Source organism: Telopea speciosissima, chromosome 3, assembly GCF_018873765.1.
Source record: "Telopea speciosissima isolate NSW1024214 ecotype Mountain lineage chromosome 3, Tspe_v1, whole genome shotgun sequence".
Taxonomy (NCBI): Eukaryota; Viridiplantae; Streptophyta; class Magnoliopsida; order Proteales; family Proteaceae; genus Telopea; species Telopea speciosissima.
This window is the reverse complement of record NC_057918.1, coordinates 29,565,009-29,585,129: the sequence shown is the minus strand read 5'-3', so window position 1 is coordinate 29,585,129 and position 20,121 is coordinate 29,565,009. Positions and strand designations below refer to the sequence as shown.

At 40.1% G+C, this 20,121-nt stretch overlaps 2 protein-coding genes across 2 annotated transcripts; one reads left to right on the top strand and one right to left on the bottom strand.

Moving 5' to 3' along the window:
* Positions 1-2,794: 2,794 nt before the first annotated feature.
* On the bottom strand, positions 2,795-8,016 carry LOC122655052 (U-box domain-containing protein 35-like). The gene is made up of 9 exons (XM_043849300.1): positions 7,725-8,016; positions 7,500-7,603; positions 7,148-7,269; positions 6,885-7,034; positions 6,474-6,795; positions 6,281-6,382; positions 5,673-6,101; positions 4,019-4,786; positions 2,795-3,033 (listed from the first exon to the last, which is right to left on the bottom strand). Exons 1-9 carry the CDS (start codon positions 7,900-7,902, stop codon positions 2,896-2,898), a joined length of 2,313 nt encoding a protein of 770 aa, XP_043705235.1. The 5' UTR covers positions 7,903-8,016; the 3' UTR covers positions 2,795-2,895.
* Positions 8,017-13,069: 5,053 nt separating this feature from the next.
* LOC122655051 (protein ALP1-like) lies at positions 13,070-14,821 on the top strand (the record flags this gene model as incomplete). Its single annotated transcript, XM_043849299.1, has 1 exon — positions 13,070-14,821. A coding segment is annotated over one exon (1,509 nt), but the record flags the coding sequence as incomplete, so codon positions are not given.
* Positions 14,822-20,121: the final 5,300 nt, after the last annotated feature.

Here is a 20,121-nt window from a genome sequence, read left to right as displayed (position 1 = left end):
ACCCTAACCCAACCCTAGGGGTCTTAAATTGGACCCAAGCCCAGCCGGGCCCTGTTAGGGCCTAATAATCCCTCGAGCCAGGCCTGGCCCTACCAGGGTATACCCTAGCCCGACCCGGCCCTGATTGATGTTGTTTGGGCCGGGTAGGATCGGGTTAGCCCTGATTGACCTAAATGAACCTTTCGTTTTTCTTCCTCTTTTCTACTACTGAGTTTCTCCGTTTGTGTTTTCTCTGGGATTTTTATCTCCTCCAATTCTGACACCCCTCCAATTCCTCTAATTCCTCTCCCGATGGTCGCCATGTGGCTAAAACTAATCCTATGGTCCATTTTAAGAGTCACTTTTTGCTTCCCTTTCCCAAAAATCACTTTTCTTCCCGTTGTTCTCTCTCTCCTCTCTACCTACCTCTGCAACTTGCGTGCGAGAGAGACGAGAGCCTGTCGGAGTTTAAAATCGGACCATTCCTCCCTCCTCTCTAGATCTGCAACCTGTGTGCGCTTTCCTCTCGGATCGTAGTTTCTCGGTGAAAACCTCTTCAAAATCGGACCTCTCTTTCCTCTCTGGACCTGCAACCTCGCGAGGGGGAGGATTTGAGGGATGGGGAAGGAAGAGATGGAGGGTTAAATTTGGGATTTTTCGATTGTTGGGTGTTTGCGCTTTGATGATTTTGTTCAGTAATAACAGGAAACCTGAGACCGATTTGGCTTGCGGAGTTTTAGGGTTGTTTTTGTTAGGATCTTTGGTTTGGGATTGCCAGAAGGCGATGAAGGGGTGGGTTTTGAGGTTCTGTTCTGGTGCTCTGATGGTGATTTTGGGGTTGAGGAGTGAGCAACCTAATCTTTGATTTAAAAAAAGAGGGGAATTTTTCTGACGAGTTCTGTTTCCTTTAAATCATTTTTATTTTTATGATCTTCTGCAACACTGAACAATCTCCCCCGTCTACAGTTCTTTTTTTTTAGGGAATTATCTCTTACAATGCAATATTATAAGATACAAATTCTAACTCTTAACCAGCAAAGAAGAAACAGAACAAGTCGCATAATTTAATCCATCAGTGGATGTGGCCCAATGCTCACATCATAACTGGATTGAGTAGAGAGAAAAATTAACAAAACATTCTAGTTTATATTTGACAGCAATAGGGAGCAGAAGAACAAAAAACAGATTCCTAACCCAATCTCTTCAAATCACCCAATCCCAGATGTTTGAATGTCACTGCCCTATTCAAACATGGAAAACTGGATACTAGACATTGGGAGTCACATCGAATAGAGGGTGGTTGGGCTTTAGGGCTCATGACGCTCACAAAATCTGTGAGGTGAGCATTTCCAGTTTGGGAGTTTAAACACCCTATTCTCGAGCTTTGATGGTTTAAAAAGAATTTCAGTTGAGTTTTAACACCCTATTCTCCAATATTATTGGGATTTGGGATCCCCAATTCCATCTTGCAGTTTAGGCTCTTGTGCTGAGTGTCCTTGCAGTTTGTAAAATGTGCTTAAGAATTGCATACTTGTTTCATTGTGTGACTGATTTGATTATCCCTCGGAGAAGTTCTTCTCGGAACATAGTTTCTCGGTGAAAATTGGTTCGATTTTGAACTCCGGCAAGCTCTTGTCCCTCTCGCACGCCGGTTGCAGAGGTAGAGAGGAGAGAGAGAAAATATCGGGAAAGAGAAGACAGAGTCAATGTAAAGTGATTTTTTTTTGGAGTGGGGGGGGATAAAAGCAAAAAGTGCGTTTTAAGTTTCTTTGCAATGGGTACTTGGCTTTTGTTGATTCTTCAGCATTTTATGTTCTTGAGTAGAAAGAAAGAGGTTTTATGGTCCCTGTGTTATTAGCTTTTCTAAGAAGGCCGCTGCAGTTTTTTTTCTCAAAACAAAGAAAACACAACACATCTCTTGAACGTTTCTTTCTTTGTATTTTGTTTCTAGAATCTATCTTTTAATTTCTAGAATAGCCTTGATCAAACCAGCGTATAACAGCTTAGAAGAATCCCAATACCACAATCCACAGTCCCAACCCAAAAACCTTTATCAAATTAAAAATATTTACACACACACATACATGGGTAAGAGAGAGAGAGAGGATCTGAACGCATGATTTCCAGCCATGAAGGAATGCATCGAACGCTCCAAGGAGAGAATGAGATTTGAGCTGGTGAGAGATTTGCTGCCTTCAGCGGCACCGCCTTTGCCCTTTCCCCTTTAACGATTAGGATTTGATTTTAGGGTTTTGATTTATGTTTTTTAAATTTTATTTTGTGTGTTTTATAATGCAATACAGGGCCGGGCCGGGCTGGGCTCAACCTGAGGCCTAAACCCAAACCTGACCCGACCCTGTCAGGGCCAAGAAATTACTATACCCTAACCCATCCTATGGGCTGAAAAATCGGGGCTGAGGCCCTGTTCGAGCTCAAGGCAGATTAGGGCGGGTTCGGACTGACCGGGCTTTTTTGACACCCCTGTTTTATGCATTTGCTATGAAACAAATCTCATAAGTAAATGGTGACACGACATGTCCATAAAATCTGAACCCAAATGAACTTTTGGCTGGAAAATACACCCAAAAATGTTACACCCCCTTCCCCCCCCCCCCAACCCCAACTTCCCTAGTCCCCTCCAAGAAATAGATGAATGGATGTATGAAATTTTAATTTCGCGGCCAAAACAGTGGAGTCTCGTGCTTCTTTATATGCGAAGCACTTCTGACTACCTGAACCAATTTTATTGGAAGGCGTAAAATATATCCAAACTTTGTGCACATGCTTTTTTTCACAACTTCTGATTATGGGGTGGACTCAAGGAAAAGATCATATTTCTTTATCTTAACAATTGGTACAAAAAGAAAAACTTCAAAAACTTAGAAATGAACATGCAGAAGGACATTTATGTTTACTCTATTTCTTATTTGTTCCCACAACTACTGTAGGGCTGGTAGGGCTTCTATTGATGCAACAAGCCTTCGGGGCACAAATCTTTCCCCTCCATCCACAGCGCTTGGACTTGAATTGCTTCCATTTTCTTGCAAGACAGATCTAGGTTGAATTCCGACATAAGGATTGCTCCTTATCAGTTCCTGATTATGCATAATTCAAAGCAACATATAAAGATGTTTTGGCCTAAAATATAGCTTATATAATATTATTTTATGTTTCCTCAAGGCTCTGTTTTGGTTTTTCTATAAGGTTGTTTTGGCCTAAAATATAGATTATATAATAGTATTTTATCATTCCTATTCATTTAGGCTGAATTTGTTTCATCGTAAAATACTTTACATGATTTGTTGAAACCAATACAAAAGTAAAATATTTTACAGGATTTGGCCTAAAATGAAATAAAGTCTCTCCAAAGCTGCATTTGGTTATCCAAAAACATGGAATTATATGATAAGGAACGGATCATTATCTGCTCCATTTCTCCAAGATCCTCTAATAGGGGGTGGAAATGATCACCTTACCCCCCCCCTCCTTGAACACACTGCCCAGATGGGTCCAACCCCTCTTATTAGAGGAACTTGGGGAAATGGACCGGACAGGAAATGGAGCAGATATTTTTCTGATAAGGAACATGGTAAAAAAACAAGGGTTGGGGTCATTTTTTCCTCTTTTTTTTTTTTTGGTTAATCGGAAAATTCTTTGGTAAACAATGTAGCCATATAATTGTTGGGTCTTAAAACACTAAATGGAAACATGTTTAAAAATAACCTTTTCCTGACATTTGGTTGGTCTTGAAGACCACATGAAAAATGAACAGTAAATTATTATTTTTTATTATTTTTTTTCCCCTAAAGAGTAGCTCATTCAGATGTATCTAAACATGCATATGTATACCCTAACAAAAGAAGAAGAAAAAAACTACAGTAAAATTTATCAAAAAATTTCACTTGATGCAATTCAAAAACAATATGCAAAATTAACGTATAATAATACTATACTATATTAGTTTTTTTCCTTTTATGAAACTTTTTATTTTTAGTTTTAATTTTAATTTTTCTATAGGCTAATACTATTAGAATCTCACCTGATTGGATGATCTTGATATTGACTGTGAATTGGAATTGCAAGTGGGTGGCCGCGAAGTATATACTATTTTACTTTCAGCTTTGCTCCCAAGATTTCTTAGCCGGTTCAGAACAGGTAAAACCTCTGAACCCAGTTCTGGTCTGTCTTTCCTTCGGAGCTCGGCACATTTGAGAGCGACCTTGGCATACTCCAGAGTCTCTTGGACTGGCCAATCTAGGACTGACGGGTCAAGCATCTTCTCAAAGGTTCCATTCTCAATAGCATTCTCAACGTGATGTTTGAGAGCCATGGGAGGCTTTGCAGTGATGATCTGAAGCAACATTATCCCCAAGGAATACACATCTGATTTGATACCCAACAAGCCTGTCTGCTGATACTCAGGGTCTATGTAACAGAAGGTCCCTGCCGCTGATGTCATTCGATACTGTGTGACAGTATCGGCGACAGAGGGAGGGACTAGCCGGGCGAGCCCAACGTCACTGATCTTGCTTACGTAGTTGCGGTCTAGGAGTATATTTGCAGGCTTAAGGTCCCTATGCACCAAGGGCTCTGGTTTACTTTGATGGAGGAAGAGAAGAGCTGTGGCGATTTCTGCAGCAATCTTGAAGCGGACAGCCCATGGGACAGTTGGAGTGTCATCCTTTTGGAAGAGCCTGTCTTCTAAGCTTCCATTTTCCATATACTCATATACCAAGCATCCGTGTTCTGGGCAAGCACCCATAAGTAGAACCATGTTTGGATGTCTTACAGAGCTCAATACTTGTACCTGCATCACCATTATCATTTATGCTCATTACTAGTTTATAAAACAAAATTGGGAGAGAGTTTCCCACGACACCAGTGTGGGGGTAACATCCCACGCCACACTGGGTTCACATGGTCAGGGAGTCGGGGCAGGAAGGATTAAAAATAAAAAACTCCATGCGGCGAAGGTGATACTACACTGGCGTCATGACACTTTGTCCCATAATTTTGTGTAAAATTTGACAGGGAGAGGGTTCTTAGAGCAAGTGGAATAGAGGAGCGCCCCAACAAAGTGCGATAGAACGGTGTCTTACATAGGAGGGCAGTGATGTCATTTCATGTGAAGAGGAGGGAGAGAGAGATAGCTAGGGTACCCTCCCCTAGTGGCTTAGGGAACCTTTTTCCTATAAAAGAAAAAGGAAAAAGAAGGTTGCCAAGTTGCGTGGCCCCTGCGCCAATGCAGGGCCAATGGGAGCGCAAACAGGCATCCAAGAGGGGTTGGCTCCTAGGAAGGAGTGGTCATTTCATCCTCCTTGTGTCTGGGCGTACGAGCACGTGACCTGGCAGCGATCCCCCACCCAAAAGAATATTAGGAGAGAGTTCCCCACGACACCATTAATGACGGTGTAGAGAATAGTATCATCTACATGGGGCTCACATTGTCGGGACAAGAGAGAAAATAATAAAAAAAATCCATGTGAAAGAATGATAGTACACTGTCCTCATGGGAAAGTTTTTTCCCAATGTATTGTAAAGTTAAACTGGTTTATGATATGGGGGGGGGGGGGTTAAAGAACAGATGAATCTAAATATTAGCACGTGGCAAGTTAATTGGAGAAATACTCTAAATGTATCCAAGAATGATTAGAGCTAGAAAGAAGATATATATACAAAATATGTGGAGGCACCTCTTGTTGGAATTGCTGCTTTCCTTGATGCGCATCTGGCCTGAGAACCTTAATAGCAACAGGGGTGTGATCCAGCACGGCTTTGTAAACTGGTCCATATCCACCTTCACCGATCTTCAAGGATTCTGTGAAGGAATTTGTGGCAGCTTCAATCTCATCAATAGTATATCTTCTATACCTAACATCGTTGTTATTCAATGCAGCTACCGCTCTCATCTTCTCTTCTTCCTCACGCTTGGCTTTCAACTCTGCTTGTCTTCTCCTACTTGCCTCTTTTTCAGCTAACTTCCGTGCAGCTTGTGCAGCTTCAATGGCTGCCCTGCACTTTGCCTTTTCCATCTCTACAATTGCAAGAGCTGATTCTTCATCAAACCTTGCTTCCACAAATTTTCGACCTTCTTCCATCTTCCATTGATGTAGCTCTCGAGCCTGAAATCCAAACATCAAGACTATGTATTTTAACCTCTGCTCCTTGTATTGACTATGGACATTGTATGATTAAAAATGCATATAAATTGACATTTTAACTTCTCAAATCCTCGAGTTGGGTTCACTGCTCCATTGATATTCTTGATTCTTCTATAAACAAAGATGTAATGTAATTGAACCTTTTGTTTGGCTAAGATTGCTTCTTTGCATGCTGTGCTGTACAAGTCCATGGTTTGCTTTAGATCCTGCCTTAGTCTTTTCATCTCAGCCCTTCTCTCTTGCTGCAAAGGAAAAAGAATTTCACCTCCATTAGTTAAAAAGAATTTACCTAATAGTGAAGTGGTGAAGGTGATTCTGATTAAAAATACTCACCGAAGATTGGGAGGAGGAGGAGGTGGTGGAGTTGCTGTTGGGATTATCATCAGAGACGATGGAGAATTCTTTATTTTCAGAATCATCGATGTTGAGGGACTCAAAACCCAGGCTGGTGCTGCTGCTGGCGCAGTTGCTGTTAAAGGATAAGAAGGAATCACGGCTGATTGAGATCCTGGGCACACTGTCTGAAAGTTTCAAGTTTTCCATTGACAAGTTCTTGCAAGTGTTCTTTGCCCTCGGTTGTGTTCTGATCAGGATATTACTGCTCCTTCTCAGAACCTTTCTCTGATCCCCACTTGCCATAGAACTTTCCCTGCCACTACTTGCAATTATAATCCATCCATTCTTCAACACAGTTAGTTAAAGTTAAAAACTTTGATAGTATAATGAGGTTGCTGTATGACTTACTTGACGGCATCATCGAGGTCGGAATTATCAGGGGTTCGGAGCTCTGGAAGGGTGGCTGATCGGATCGTTACCATTTTCCCTTTTGAAATAATGTATACTGTGCTAAAATCTGGAGCAGATTTGGTTAAGCGTGTTGCCACATCTGGGTTCCTGAATTTCCCTCCAGCCACCACACAAATGAGAATTTGCTTCGACATTAAAACAGAGACTAGAAATTAATCATGAAAAGATCGAGAGAAAAACAGAGACAGCGGTAGAGAGACCTTGAGATTGAATTCCTAGTGGATGCACCAACAACAATGTTGTTGATTCGGTGAGCGTTGAGATAATCAATGAGTGCCTGGGAAATATCTACGTTATCAAGCACTACCTCCTTGATCTGAACCTGAAATACTTCAAGACCTCAAACAATCAGGACTTGTTGTTCTCACTAATCAACTTCAAAGGAACACTCAGACCATCTTAAAGAAGAAATCATGGGATTCTACTCTAAATGAGGTCGCTAAGGTTCATCAAATCATTGATCAGAGGATCTAAGTAAACATCAAATCAAGCTAATAGGGTCAGTTTTATCGGTTATAAGTTCAGAGATCATGAAATTGCCCATAAACGTACCCCTTTGCGAGAACAGTATCCACGGTAGGGGACGAAAATCTTTAGGATGTCCTCAATCGGTTCCTGGTAGGCATTAGGGTTTTCCTTGTTCAAAACCAAATCCTCTAGAAGAAATCAAAACACTAAAAATGTCAATGCTGCTGCTGCTGCTGCTCATGATGATGAACACGATAAATGAACAGACAATAATAGATGATTGATGATGAATGAGAGAAGGGTACCTACGGTTTTGCAAGAAGCGATGGCAGACGTGGATGAGGATGAGCTGAGGATTTGTATCCAAGAGGTTATCAATTGTCCATTTCACGGCGTAGGGGCTATTCTTGTCTGCATCGATTGCCACAGCTGTGGTAACGTTAATGGCGCTCATCACACGATCATCATCGGATGAAGGTGGAGCCATTCAATTTTTCATTGACATAAACAACTACTGCTTCCTTCTGTGGTTGTGATGCACAATGACGCTTCAAGGTCACCTGCACCACTACCACCTCCGCCGCCGCTTCCGCTACCTCCACCACCGATTTGGAGTGAATAACACGCAAAAAACCAGTGAGTTACAGCCCTTGGGAGGCATTGACGAAGGAGGAAAAGGAGTAGAAAGGGAATGGGCAACGACTTACTCTCTTTTTCTCTCCACTTTCTCGTCCGCTTTCTCGTCCGCTCTCTGCGTGCGACCATCTCACCATACCTGTAACGACTAACGAGAAATTTTTGTTACAAACAGAGACCTCATTTTTAATTAACTAACTCAACCGATTTCTTCCCCTCCTTTCTTCATCTGGACAATCCAGAGTATCTCTTCTACCCAACATAAAAAAAATTTCCCTTAATTTATATGAAGAAAGTTGGTTTAGAGGCCTCTCCTGTAACCGTAGGCCAGAATTTTAGGAATCCTTCTACCCAAAAAAAAGAGTTTTAGGAATCCGTATCGAATCGGTCGATCTGTATTGGTATCGCTCACTATTAATATCTGGCAGATACTGGATCGGTGATATGATATTATAGACAAATAGTAAAGGATCGAGTTTCCCTCCAATGCGCCCGATACGATATTGATACTTTAAACTATGAATTGTAGACATACAACCTATTTTGGGTCATCACATTAACAGCTGATACAGCCAATATGCCCAATACCAGGACAAATACGTTCAATCATGCAGACTCAGTGAGATATTGGTGATACCGATATGTATCATTAGATGTGGCTGATACGATACCAATACCTAAATCCATGCATACGACAGATTAATTAGGATCCAAATTTTATTTACAAGTAAATTTCATGATATCTTGATAACTTTTTAGATTTGAAAGTAATCAGAACTAATAGTGCCAAAGATATTTTATTTTTTGAAAAACAAATTAGGGAAGCAGTTTTCTGTCTACGTCACACTCCCATGTGTCTATCTCTCTCCTCCTCAAAATAAGGGGCAGAAGTGTCTTTACATATGAGGAGGAGAAAGATAGATTCATGGGAGTGTTCACGTTTTCTCAACAAATTAATAGTTTTAAATTTCAAGAGAAAGATTTAAAAAAAAAAAAAAAAAAAAAAAAAAAAAGGTGCAAACCATGGGTTAAATATTTGCACCTAGAAACTAGGTGAGTTGAATCACTTGACTCATTGAATTGCCCTTGTAAAGTGTATCGGGTGCAACTTGGGCCCCACAAAACCCCAGCTCATTTGAAAACTTTGGGTTTGGGTTGGTATTTTAGCCTTATAAGCCGGGCTCATGCCCAAAGATCCGAGCCCAACCCAACCCAGTTATACCTTAAGTGAAGAGTTTGGGGTATATGGCAATCTTACAAGCTAGTTGGGGGCATGGTTTTTGTTTTTTATTTTTTTTGGCACGGAAAACCCCTATAGGGGGGTGAATTTATAAAGCCATAGAAGACAGAAGGGAAAGTACACTTCTAAGAAAATCCCTTATAAATAACAGAGTTCTTCCACAAACCCAAATAAGGGTAGCATCAAACCCATTTAGAGATAGATAGCATGGCTTCACTAAAAAATTATGCATTCATACCTCATGCATGAGTATGCATTCTAAGTCGATTTCACATTCTTAGATGATAAAAATAGTTGTTTTTATCATTCGAGAATGTGAAACGGATCTAGAATGCGTTTCAATAATGCATATCAAACACAGCATGAGAATTATTTTAATCCTCACCAGAAAAAATTATTTTAATCAATAATAGCAATAATAATTAATAAAATAAATAAAATTCAATGGAGCATTTGAGTTGAATAGGCTTATTATCCATCCTTGAATGAATGGTTTATTACTATCCATCACCTAATTTGAGTTTGATTTGATTCAGGGTTTCCCCTTAAATAATCTATGCAAGCAAAAGGTTTGAACCCTAGATATAAGGGAAAATCTAGATAGGCATCTAGTTTTGCCACATAAAATATGATGTGAAAATTCCAATTAGTAAATATCGGAGGGAGTGTGGATTGATCACATGTCAAATTTCATACTTAACTCTAATCCCATACCTTCTATATACATGGAGATCTCCTCCCATGTGTCCATGCACCATATTTCTAATCCATGCACCCTTTTGCCAATTGTTGAGTATCTGTTGATACGAAGTATTCCGGTGATCCCCATGATTCGAGTCCAAGCTGATGGATTTAAAATAAGTTCGACAATGAATCATGAATCTTGGTGATCTCCCCTATGTAATGAATGGAGAATCGGCTTTTAAATTGTCCGTTCTGCACCCACCCCCTAAAATGCTTTGTTTCACCATCTGATAACTCCGTTGCGGATGAAACTTGATCTATAGCCTATAGGTAGGGACTTTGGGGTCTATCTATTCACAAAATTTCAGCCCCTTCTAAGTTATTAGTTGGCAAAACTAGTGCATGTCTAAGTACTCTTGAGGAAGGAAACTGAAAACAATGAAATATCTAAATTCATCTATTAAACTAAACGAGGTTTCTACTTTCTTGCTTGACATGTTGTATGCAGTGAACACGAGCGTTATTACTTACAAACATCCTCATTGACTTCTTAACAGGGGCAAGCCTAAGGAGTAGGGAGTTGCAGAGGAGGGGTGTTGATGTCGGATAGGGATAGAAGGGAGAGAGAGTGGGGGAAGGGTTGGGAGCCATGGAAGAGGGTAGAGGCAAAGGGTGTCGACGAAGTTCATAAAGGGAAGACACTGTGTTAGAGGGATAATTTAGAAAGTTTAAAATATGAGGGAATTAAGAAAAGAAATGGAGATTTGTTTTCTAGGGTAATCAAAAAAGAAGTTGAGAGTAAGAAATTTTGAGTAAAATTATAGAAAGAGCACAAGGGGAATTGTAATAAAAAAAAATTTAAATGAAAGACAAGCGACTAAGCTGGTAAATGAGTTGACTCTAAATATTTTGGACAAGCTCCAAAAGATTATTTGTCAAGGAATTGTCCCAAATGGTTTATGGACATTAATCCAGTCTCATTCATTTGTTCCATTGTTTTTTTTTTTTTGGTAAACCATTTGTTCATTTGTTCCTTTGTTTGATCTTGCTAATGATGGCATCATAGTATGTGAAAATCAAACATTTTGTTGAGGGTGGGACAATTGACAATCTATAATTGACACTTATTGTTACTTAAGATTCTAGTTTTATTTTATAGGACAAGTAGACAAATCCATTTCTTTATCCATTATCAGCTTACAAGCAAGATAAAGTTTCCTACGTGGCAAGATGACGGATAAAAAATTTACATAAGAATCCATCCTAAAATTCTTTTCACATTTCAAACCAATCATCTTACTTGGATGACTTTCGACTAGGGGTGTCAACGATCAAGTCGACTTTTCTATTTCCACCTGCCCCTATTATTGTGTCCGGCCCCACACACAAGTAAGGCGGAATGTACTACCTTATCTACTTACCCCTATCCGAGCGGGGGTAAGGCGGTACTTTTTGCCATGCTTGTGTGAGGGGGCTCACGGTAATACCAGGCAGGCGGAAGTAGAGGAGTCGGATCTGTCAACGATTGGTTCCATTTGATTTCGATAGATTATTTTGTTTTTCTGATTTTATGCATAGAATAGACCAAAACTGGACCGATAATGTATACAATCAATTGGTTTGGTATGGTATCAATTTTGGTCTTTTCTTTTATCTTGGTTTTTCATATAAAATATTTAAAAAAATGCAAGAAAACGGACCTTTGTCTGCTCCATTTCTCCAAGTTCTTCTAATAGGGGGCAGAAATGACCATCCTACCCTTATTCGAGTGGGGTTCATTCCCCTTTATTAGAGGAACTTGGGGAAATGGAACGTGCAGGAAATGGAACAGATAAGAATACAAAAAAAAATAGATTTTAGTCTATCTTATCCATCGATGATCTGATCGTATTGATCTTTTAATGGTTTCTAAAAAAGCAAAACCTAGACCAAACCAATAAAGAGTTCGATCAGATATTTTTATTCGATTCAATCAATTCAGTCGGTTCAACTGGTCCAATCCCAATTTTTAAACCCACTAGGGTGACAAAATGGGGACCAAATTGGGAGTAAATTGGTGCAGATCGACCGAACCAAGTTCTTATTGAAAGGTTTAGGATTGAGGTATAACGACCTGAAACCAAAACCAAATCTATCTAACCCCAATAAGAAATCGATAATAACTCGAAACCCATTTAAAAAATCAGATTTTCTATAGTTTACATAAATATGTATGTTAAATCGAACCCAAACTTGACCGAAATCGAAGTCGACCTGATAACAAACCAATACAAACTCGAAAACAAACTGACAAAACTGAAACAGAAACCGAATTTTCCTTATTCATATGGCTTCGGATTCACCATCCCACACTAAAACCGAGTCAACCCGCACCGAACGATTTACAGCTCCTACATCTCACCCTCAACCTTTTCCCGAGTTTCCCAGATCCCTCCTTTTCCTAATCCAACTCGTGTTCATTGTCTTCCTCATTTTGAATAGAAAATTCAGACTCCAGTTGTTGCCATTTGAGTTATACAAAAAAAAAAAAAAAAAAATTCCAACCCCTCATGTCTCAGGCGCTTCAGTTCCGTATAATTAAACAATAGAGATAAGGGGAGAGATTCTCGTTGGGTTTTGTCAAACCAATCTTTACTTTAATCTTTAGCTTTTGTGCCGAAATCTGAGCATGACAGAGAGCATGGCCTTCCAAGGGGCTTCCAAGTCCCCATGACCCAATTTTCCAAAGTCGCCGTCACACTTGCATCGCACCTACCCATTAAAAATCCCAAGTAAACTTATCTTCCTTAGAAACATCCTTCACCGCGTTCACACACGCTTTGCCTTTATTCTATCTCTCTCTCTCATACTCGTTTTTCCTCGCATATATATATATATATATATATATATATGCCCTCACCGTCCTGTCTTTGTGTTCACATTCGCTGCTTTGGACCCTCGAATTTTCCGAAAACAATTTTCCCAACAGGGAGAGATTCTAACTCACTTTCAGAGTAGATTTCTTCAGGAATGAAAGTCACATCCATCTCTCCCCCAAACCAAGACGACTGGTCTTACTTCTACAGCTTATTTCAAGACGTTTTCCCGGAAATGAATCCCACCATCACCAACACCAACACCAACACCACACACCACCAACAACAACAACAACAATAAGAAGCGGCGGAGGAAGGACGGAGACGACAACAACAGAGATGAAGATGAAACCAAGGAAGGGAAGAAGGGCTTGAAAGAGATCCTCACTTCGTTTTTCTTGTTGGAAGAGCAAGACAGATCGGACCAGAACGAATGGGCAAAGGCTTCCCAGGTCGAGAAGCAACTCTTTGAGACCAATCACAAACAGAAAACCCAAGCCATGCTTGATTACTATTCTCACCTTCAAGAGTCTTACTCAGAGATGGAGGAATCCGATGCCCACTTGCGTGCCAAGCGCTCCCGCCTCTCTGTCGCTGCTGCAGCTGCTGCCGTTGATTCCGTTAATTCCAATCCCGAAGCCACCATAACTTCCTCCGTCGGCAGTGGTGGTGCCGCCACCGGTCACCACCGCCGTCTCTGGGTCAAGGACCGCTCGAGGGCTTGGTGGGACAAGTGTAACCATCCCGATTTCCCGGAGATCGAATTCAAGCGCTCGTTTCGGATGAGCAGGGCTACCTTCGATTTCATATGTGACGAGCTCAATTCGGTCGTCGCCAAGGAGGATACCATGCTTCGCGCTGCGATCCCTGTTCACCAACGTGTCGCCGTCTGCATATGGAGGTTGGCCACTGGTGAGCCTCTCCGTCTCGTCTCTAAACGATTCGGGTTGGGCATATCTACTTGCCATAAACTGGTTCTGGAGGTCTGTTCCGCCATTAAAACCGTTTTGATGCCCAAGTTTCTTCAATGGCCCGACGAAGAGTCCCTGAAGAAGATCAAGGATGATTACGAATCCATTTCTGCAATTCCAAATGTGGTCGGCTCCATGTACACTACCCATATCCCAATTATCGCTCCCAAGATCAGTGTAGCCGCGTACTTCAATAAGAGACACACAGAGCGTAACCAGAAGACTTCTTATTCGATTACGGTTCAGGGAGTTGTTGATCAAAAAGGGGTGTTCACAGATGTTTGCATTGGGTGGCCTGGTTCATTGCCTGATGACCAAGTTCTCGAGAAATCTGCTCTACACCAAAGGGCCAGTGAAGGACTCTTGAAGGGTGTTTGGATTGTTGGGAGCTCTGGGTATCCTCTAATGGATTGGGTCTTGGTGCCTTACACCCACCAGCATCTAACCTGGACCCAACACGCCTTCAATGAGAAAATTGGGGAGATTCAACGAATTTCTAAGGATGCCTTTTCGAGATTGAAGGGTAGATGGTGTTGCTTACAGAAGCGAACAGAGGTGAAGCTTCAGGATTTGCCTGTGGTTCTTGGTGCTTGTTGCGTCCTGCACAACATCTGCGAGATGAGGAATGAAGAAATGGATCCAGAGCTCAAGTTTGAGCTTAATGATGATGAGGTCGTCCCTGAAAACTGTCTAAGATCCGTGAGTTCCATGCATACTAGGGATAGCATTGCTCATAATCTCCTCCACCATGGCCTTGCAGGCACTGCTTTTTTGTAGTTCAAACAAAAGGAGAAAATTTTATTTATTTTTGACTGATTAGAAGAATTTTAATTCTTTGAGTTTGTCTCTGTATAGCATTCTTTTGATTCCCGAACAGATAAATGGATAGATTTTTTTCTAGGCTGGAGCTTTCATTGTTGATCATAGAGAGTTACAGACTTGAATATGTATCTCAGATTCCATACATCAATGCAATCACCCATGAAAATCTTTTGAGATTCAAGCACATCTGTTTTGTTATTGATTGTGTATGCATTTCATTTGGTGCTGGACCCTATTGCATTTACTTTCAGAGAATATTGACTCTTTGCTGATTTAATTTTATTTACATTCATTCTAAGATTTTCAGTCTTAGCTCTATTCACCAAATTATGAGTTAAACATATGGAGTCCTATCCTGTTTCAAAATATTACATTCAGAGAATTGTTTTAGCATAGATTCCCAAGAGATGACTTGGTAAGGATAAGAGCTATATCACAACCTCAAATATTTTTTTTTTTTAACCATCCAATTAGTGGATGTTTCACCAGGACACCACAGAATTTTAGTTGAACTATTCAATTTGTGGTTGTTGCTGGTCAGTGAGGTTGTTTATCTATTCATTGGACATGTAATAGTTAGCTCTATTGTGCAGAAGGTATACCTTATAATTGATCAAGTAGGGAAAGTGTTGAAAATGATGCCTACCTCCATTCTTAGTTATATTCATGAGTCATGGTTCCTGACTTCCTAAAATAGCATTTGTTTACAAGGAAGTTCTCAATAAAAGTGTGGGTTAATAAAGCAAAAGCAAAAACAATCCAGAGCTGTAACTGTATTCGGATTAAAACTAAACATAAGGTACCTTTGGAGTCTACCTCTCAACAAAATTTCAGTGAACAGATCAGTAAGGTACCCTTTGTAATCTACCTCTCAGCAAAATTTCAACCCCAGAGGCCCAGATGGCAAGGGATCTGTTTCTAAGCTACCAATCCAAAAGACCTTGATTAGTGATCCTATTAGATTAATTTTAAAACTATTTTCAGAGTTAATATAAGATTCATATTAAAAATATTTTTTATTCCGAGTGCATGACTCATACCAAATGATGGTTTGCACTTTGCAGCCGGGTTATGATATTTGTGACATTTTTGTCAATAAAAGATCTCATTGGAATATATTTTTCACGGGGCGGCGGTCATGATGACCTTGGGATGAAGTCAAAAAGCAAAAAAGCATTTTTGGAATTCATCAGTAATAATTTATGCTAATTTCATGGATTTTCCTTGTCCCACGGTGGAGGGAAATTTTCTCCATTTTCTGTAATCATCTTTTCTTTTTTTTTCTTATCCCAACCCCATCCCCATGGGAGAATTCCCTCCGTTTTTAAAACCAAGAATGTGCCACCACGTGGTGTTTACCCTTTGAATGACAAGGCCAAGAAAATGATTAAAAAAAAAAAATGTATTTTTCTGTCAGGTGTGGCCTACACCAGTACTCACATGTGTCGTCACACCAGCATTCACATGTGTCTATTTTTCTCTCTGTCCTGCTCAAAACAAGAGAACAAATGTGCATTCTCAAATGGGGAGGAGAGAGATAGATTCATAAGAGTATTGGCGTAGCCCACACTCTCGAACGGAATTCTTTTTCTAAAAAAAATAAAGACCCTTCAACATGTAGAATATCCAAGTCAGCCGCCAATCACCTTGTATTGCATTTCTTCCTATTAAAAGTAATCCTTCTCACATCCAAAAAAGCAACAGTAATCCATCTCAAGAAAAAAATGAACATCAAAAGTGAATGGACACGGTTAAACACAATGGAGAAAAATTTCTGCCACCCAAATGAAGAGAAAATATCTTCATTGGAATATTGCATATCATCATTAACTCTCAATTTCTATTTATAAAGATCCGAAATATCCTTCACCGATCCAATCAAAGGATCAAATCCCATAGTTTAAGAGATTCTCTCTTCACCCTAGGTTAAAAAAAGAAACTCAGTCCAAACTCAATTATGCAGTTTTGGGTTGCCACCACAGTACCATTCTGTAAACAGAAAGATGCAGCAAACATTAACAACATCGTTCTATTGTCAAATCTGCATTTCAGGCCTCAAAGTGAGTAGAAGCTTTACATCCACCTTTTCTTTCCACAATGCTCTCAAATTCTCAATATGGAGCGATGTTCTCTGTGCCGCAGCGCAGCCTGCACCCAGACACATGGGGGTGGGCACAATGACCACCCTGCCCCCTGCACAGGCTGCCCATGTGCCTGGGCGTAGGCTGGACTGCAGCACTGAGAACATTTTTCCTAATTTTATTTTTTCTAGTTAAGAAATTCTTTAATCTTCTCCTCTGTGGTCAAGATAAAAGCAGAGCAATGTACTAAACAAAACCCAAGTCCCAATATGCATTTCTGACTGATTACCGCGAAAGCCGAGTTGTCGTTCGTCTTGATCAGAGGGTGGATGGACTGAACGGAAAATGTGCAAATTGGATCCTCAAGAGAGGAGCATCTGGTTTCTTGTCATCAAACTAGTAGCCTGCAGCAAGTCAAAATTTCCCTCAGTCAAATGAGGTCCACACACATGAGAATCTCAAATAAAGGCGTATTTCCATTTACTGGAAAGTCTATTATTGATCTGTTTCTGAAGTTCCTTTTTCAATTTTTAATGGGCAAACTAATCATTCCTGTTTCAACCCTTCCATAGATATGCTCTGGCCGGCCAGTAACAATCTCAAGAACCACATATTTCTCTGCTTAAGAGTAAATAGGAGTTGAGGCCAATGACACAAATGTCCATGATTTTATATTGATGTAGCTTATAAATGCAAATGTTCAGCTCTCAAGACAAGATTTGATGTATTTGAGGTATGGTTAAACTCAAATCTCAAGATCACAAGGCCTTCTCAGGTTGTTACCACATGCTCAAATGCATAAATTGTGAACCAATGCCACTGCATATTTTATGTGCTCAAATTCATTAGAAGTATTGCACCCTAACATTTTTCTTCTCTTTAAAGAGAATAGCAAAAGATGGAATCAAAATGAAAATACTAGAAGCTAATAGCAGGACCTCTAATCTGTAAATAAAATTTACAAAAAAAAAAATAACCTTGAAGAGCTTCCGAGGTTAAAATACAATCAGATCAACATGAACAAGCATCTGAACATTCATCCTCCATCCCTATTACTTATCATTCCTCTTGATGACTCAATTATTATTAATGATTATAATCTATCCCCATATGCATCTAACCTTGATATCCATTGCCCTGTTTTAATCTGCGTATGTATTTCTGACCCGTAACTAAGATTAACCAATTGGACTTTTTGCATTTTGATAGATGACCAGAATATACTAACTTTTGCAGATTCCCATACTACTTTAGATCGATTGGAAGCAGAGCTCATTGGGATAGTGGTGGGATGGAAAACAGCTAAGAATTCAGGAATCTTACCAAAAGAAGTCTAGTGCACCACTAACAAATTGCTCAGCTATTTTAACCTCCCTCTCATAATGCCAAAATTCCATGGAACTCTATTTCTATTTATCTAGTGATAATAAACAATCATGCGGAACATTCATGGAGATCAATGAGCATACACATAAACTATGGAGGTGCGAATGACGTACCTGGATCCATGGCTGAAGCAGAAAACTTGCTTTACGATCATTGTTGCACACGAACGTTGGTCTGGTCTCCCCTCTTCCACTTGACATTAGGTTTTTTCTAAGAAGTCACTTAATGGGCCAGTGACAACTATTTATAGTGGTGAGGGTAGGGACCAACCCTGCATAGAAACTTAGGTCCACACATGGTAACTGGACTCATACCATTAAGGCAGCTCCCATCAACATAACTAAACCGGTTTTAATAAAACAAAGTGGGACTATGCCAGCCTACCTTATGGAAATCTTACAATCTCCCACTTGGGCTGCATATGTCACAAGTTTTGTTTTGAAAACCATTTTAAAATGACTCTCCGATTTAGACAAACTGATTGTGGCCACAAAAGATAGTATTGAATGGAGTACACCTTAAACCTGATGCCTTTGCCCGAATGAAACTACAAACACCCAACAGTGTAGATCATCACATCTAAAAAGACATGGGACCTAACACGTCAAAGTGTTTATTGCCTCACCGACTTGGGTTGTACAGTATAAGAGTGTGGTATGAAAAATGCATAAGACCGTGATCAGCATGCCAATTTTCCAAATTGGTCCAGGCTCGGAAACCGAATGAGCCACATGAGACAAAAACTGAAGGTCTCATCAACCGCAAACGTCACTCAAAACGCTTATGCTTCGCCCAAGGAAGCTCATTGGGACTGGATCCAGATGTCCCAAAACACTAGCACCATTTCTCAATCCAAGTGACACTCTTGATAGTAACTGGATGTGCGTGTATTGACTGGAACCTTGAATACCGAATGAAGTAGATACACCATATATAGCCTCAATTTATTCGGTAGGAGGCAATTATTCAAGTGTATACACATAAACAAATGGCTATAAAACAATGCACGTATTCTCGAGAATAGTAATAATAAGATGGGATAACTGAAAATCAAAAGTAACTGAATACATAAGTAAAACTCCCATTAATAAAATGCATCAAAAGAGCAAACTAATCTCATTTTAGTAACATGCTCCTGGAAAACTTTTGGAGTCAAACCCTTAGTGGGAGGATCAGCAATCATAATATCTGTAGTGATGTGCTCCACTGTGATCTGTGACTCCCGAATTTTCTCTCTGACGAGAAAATACTTAATGTCAATGTGTTTGGAACCAGAAGTGCTTCTGTAGTTATGAGCAAAACGAACTGTAGTTGAGTTGTCACAGAACATCCTTAATGGCTTAGATATAGAATCAACAATATGTAGCCCTGAAATGAAATTCCTCAACCATAATGCCTGAACAGTGGCCTCATAACACGCCACATACTCTGCTTGCATAGTGGAGGATGCAGTAAGTGTCTGCTTGAGACTCTTCCAAGATATAGCCCCACCAGCCATGAGAAAAACATATCTGAATATACACGTCAGATCATCTAGACATCCTGCAAAATCTGCATCAGTGTAGCCAACCACATCAAGAGAATCAGATCTTCTATAAGTAAGCATGAAATCTTTAGTACCCTGTAGATATCTCATGACTTTCTTGGCAGCTACCCAATGCGCTTCACCGGGATTACTCAAGTATCTACCAAGTCTACTAATGACATAGGTAATGTCAGGCCGTGTATAAACTTGAACATACATCAAACTACCAACAGCAGATGCATAAGGAACATTCTTCATCTGATTACGTTCCAATTCAGTCTGTGGACACTGAGACTTAACAAATTTATCCCCCTTCACAACAGGTGCCTTACTAGGTGAACAAGCTAGCATGTTAAATCTTTTCAGTATCCTCTCAATGTAGCCTTTCTGAGACAAACCAAGAACGCCACGAGACCTGTTACGATGAATCTCAATACCCAAGACATAAGAGGCTTCACCAAGATCCTTCATATCAAAGTGACTAGATAACAACTGTTTTGTCTCAT

Coding starts and splice junctions, on each gene's coding strand:
- LOC122655052 (XM_043849300.1), bottom strand. CDS start 7,902: ATGGCTCCACCTTCATCCGATGATGATCGTGTGATGAGCGCCATTAAC. Junction 7,604..7,724: donor CCATCGCTTCTTGCAAAACC/GTAGGTACCCTT, acceptor GATTTCTTCTAG/AGGATTTGGTTTTGAACAAG. Junction 7,270..7,499: donor GATACTGTTCTCGCAAAGGG/GTACGTTTATGG, acceptor GAAGTATTTCAG/GTTCAGATCAAGGAGGTAGT.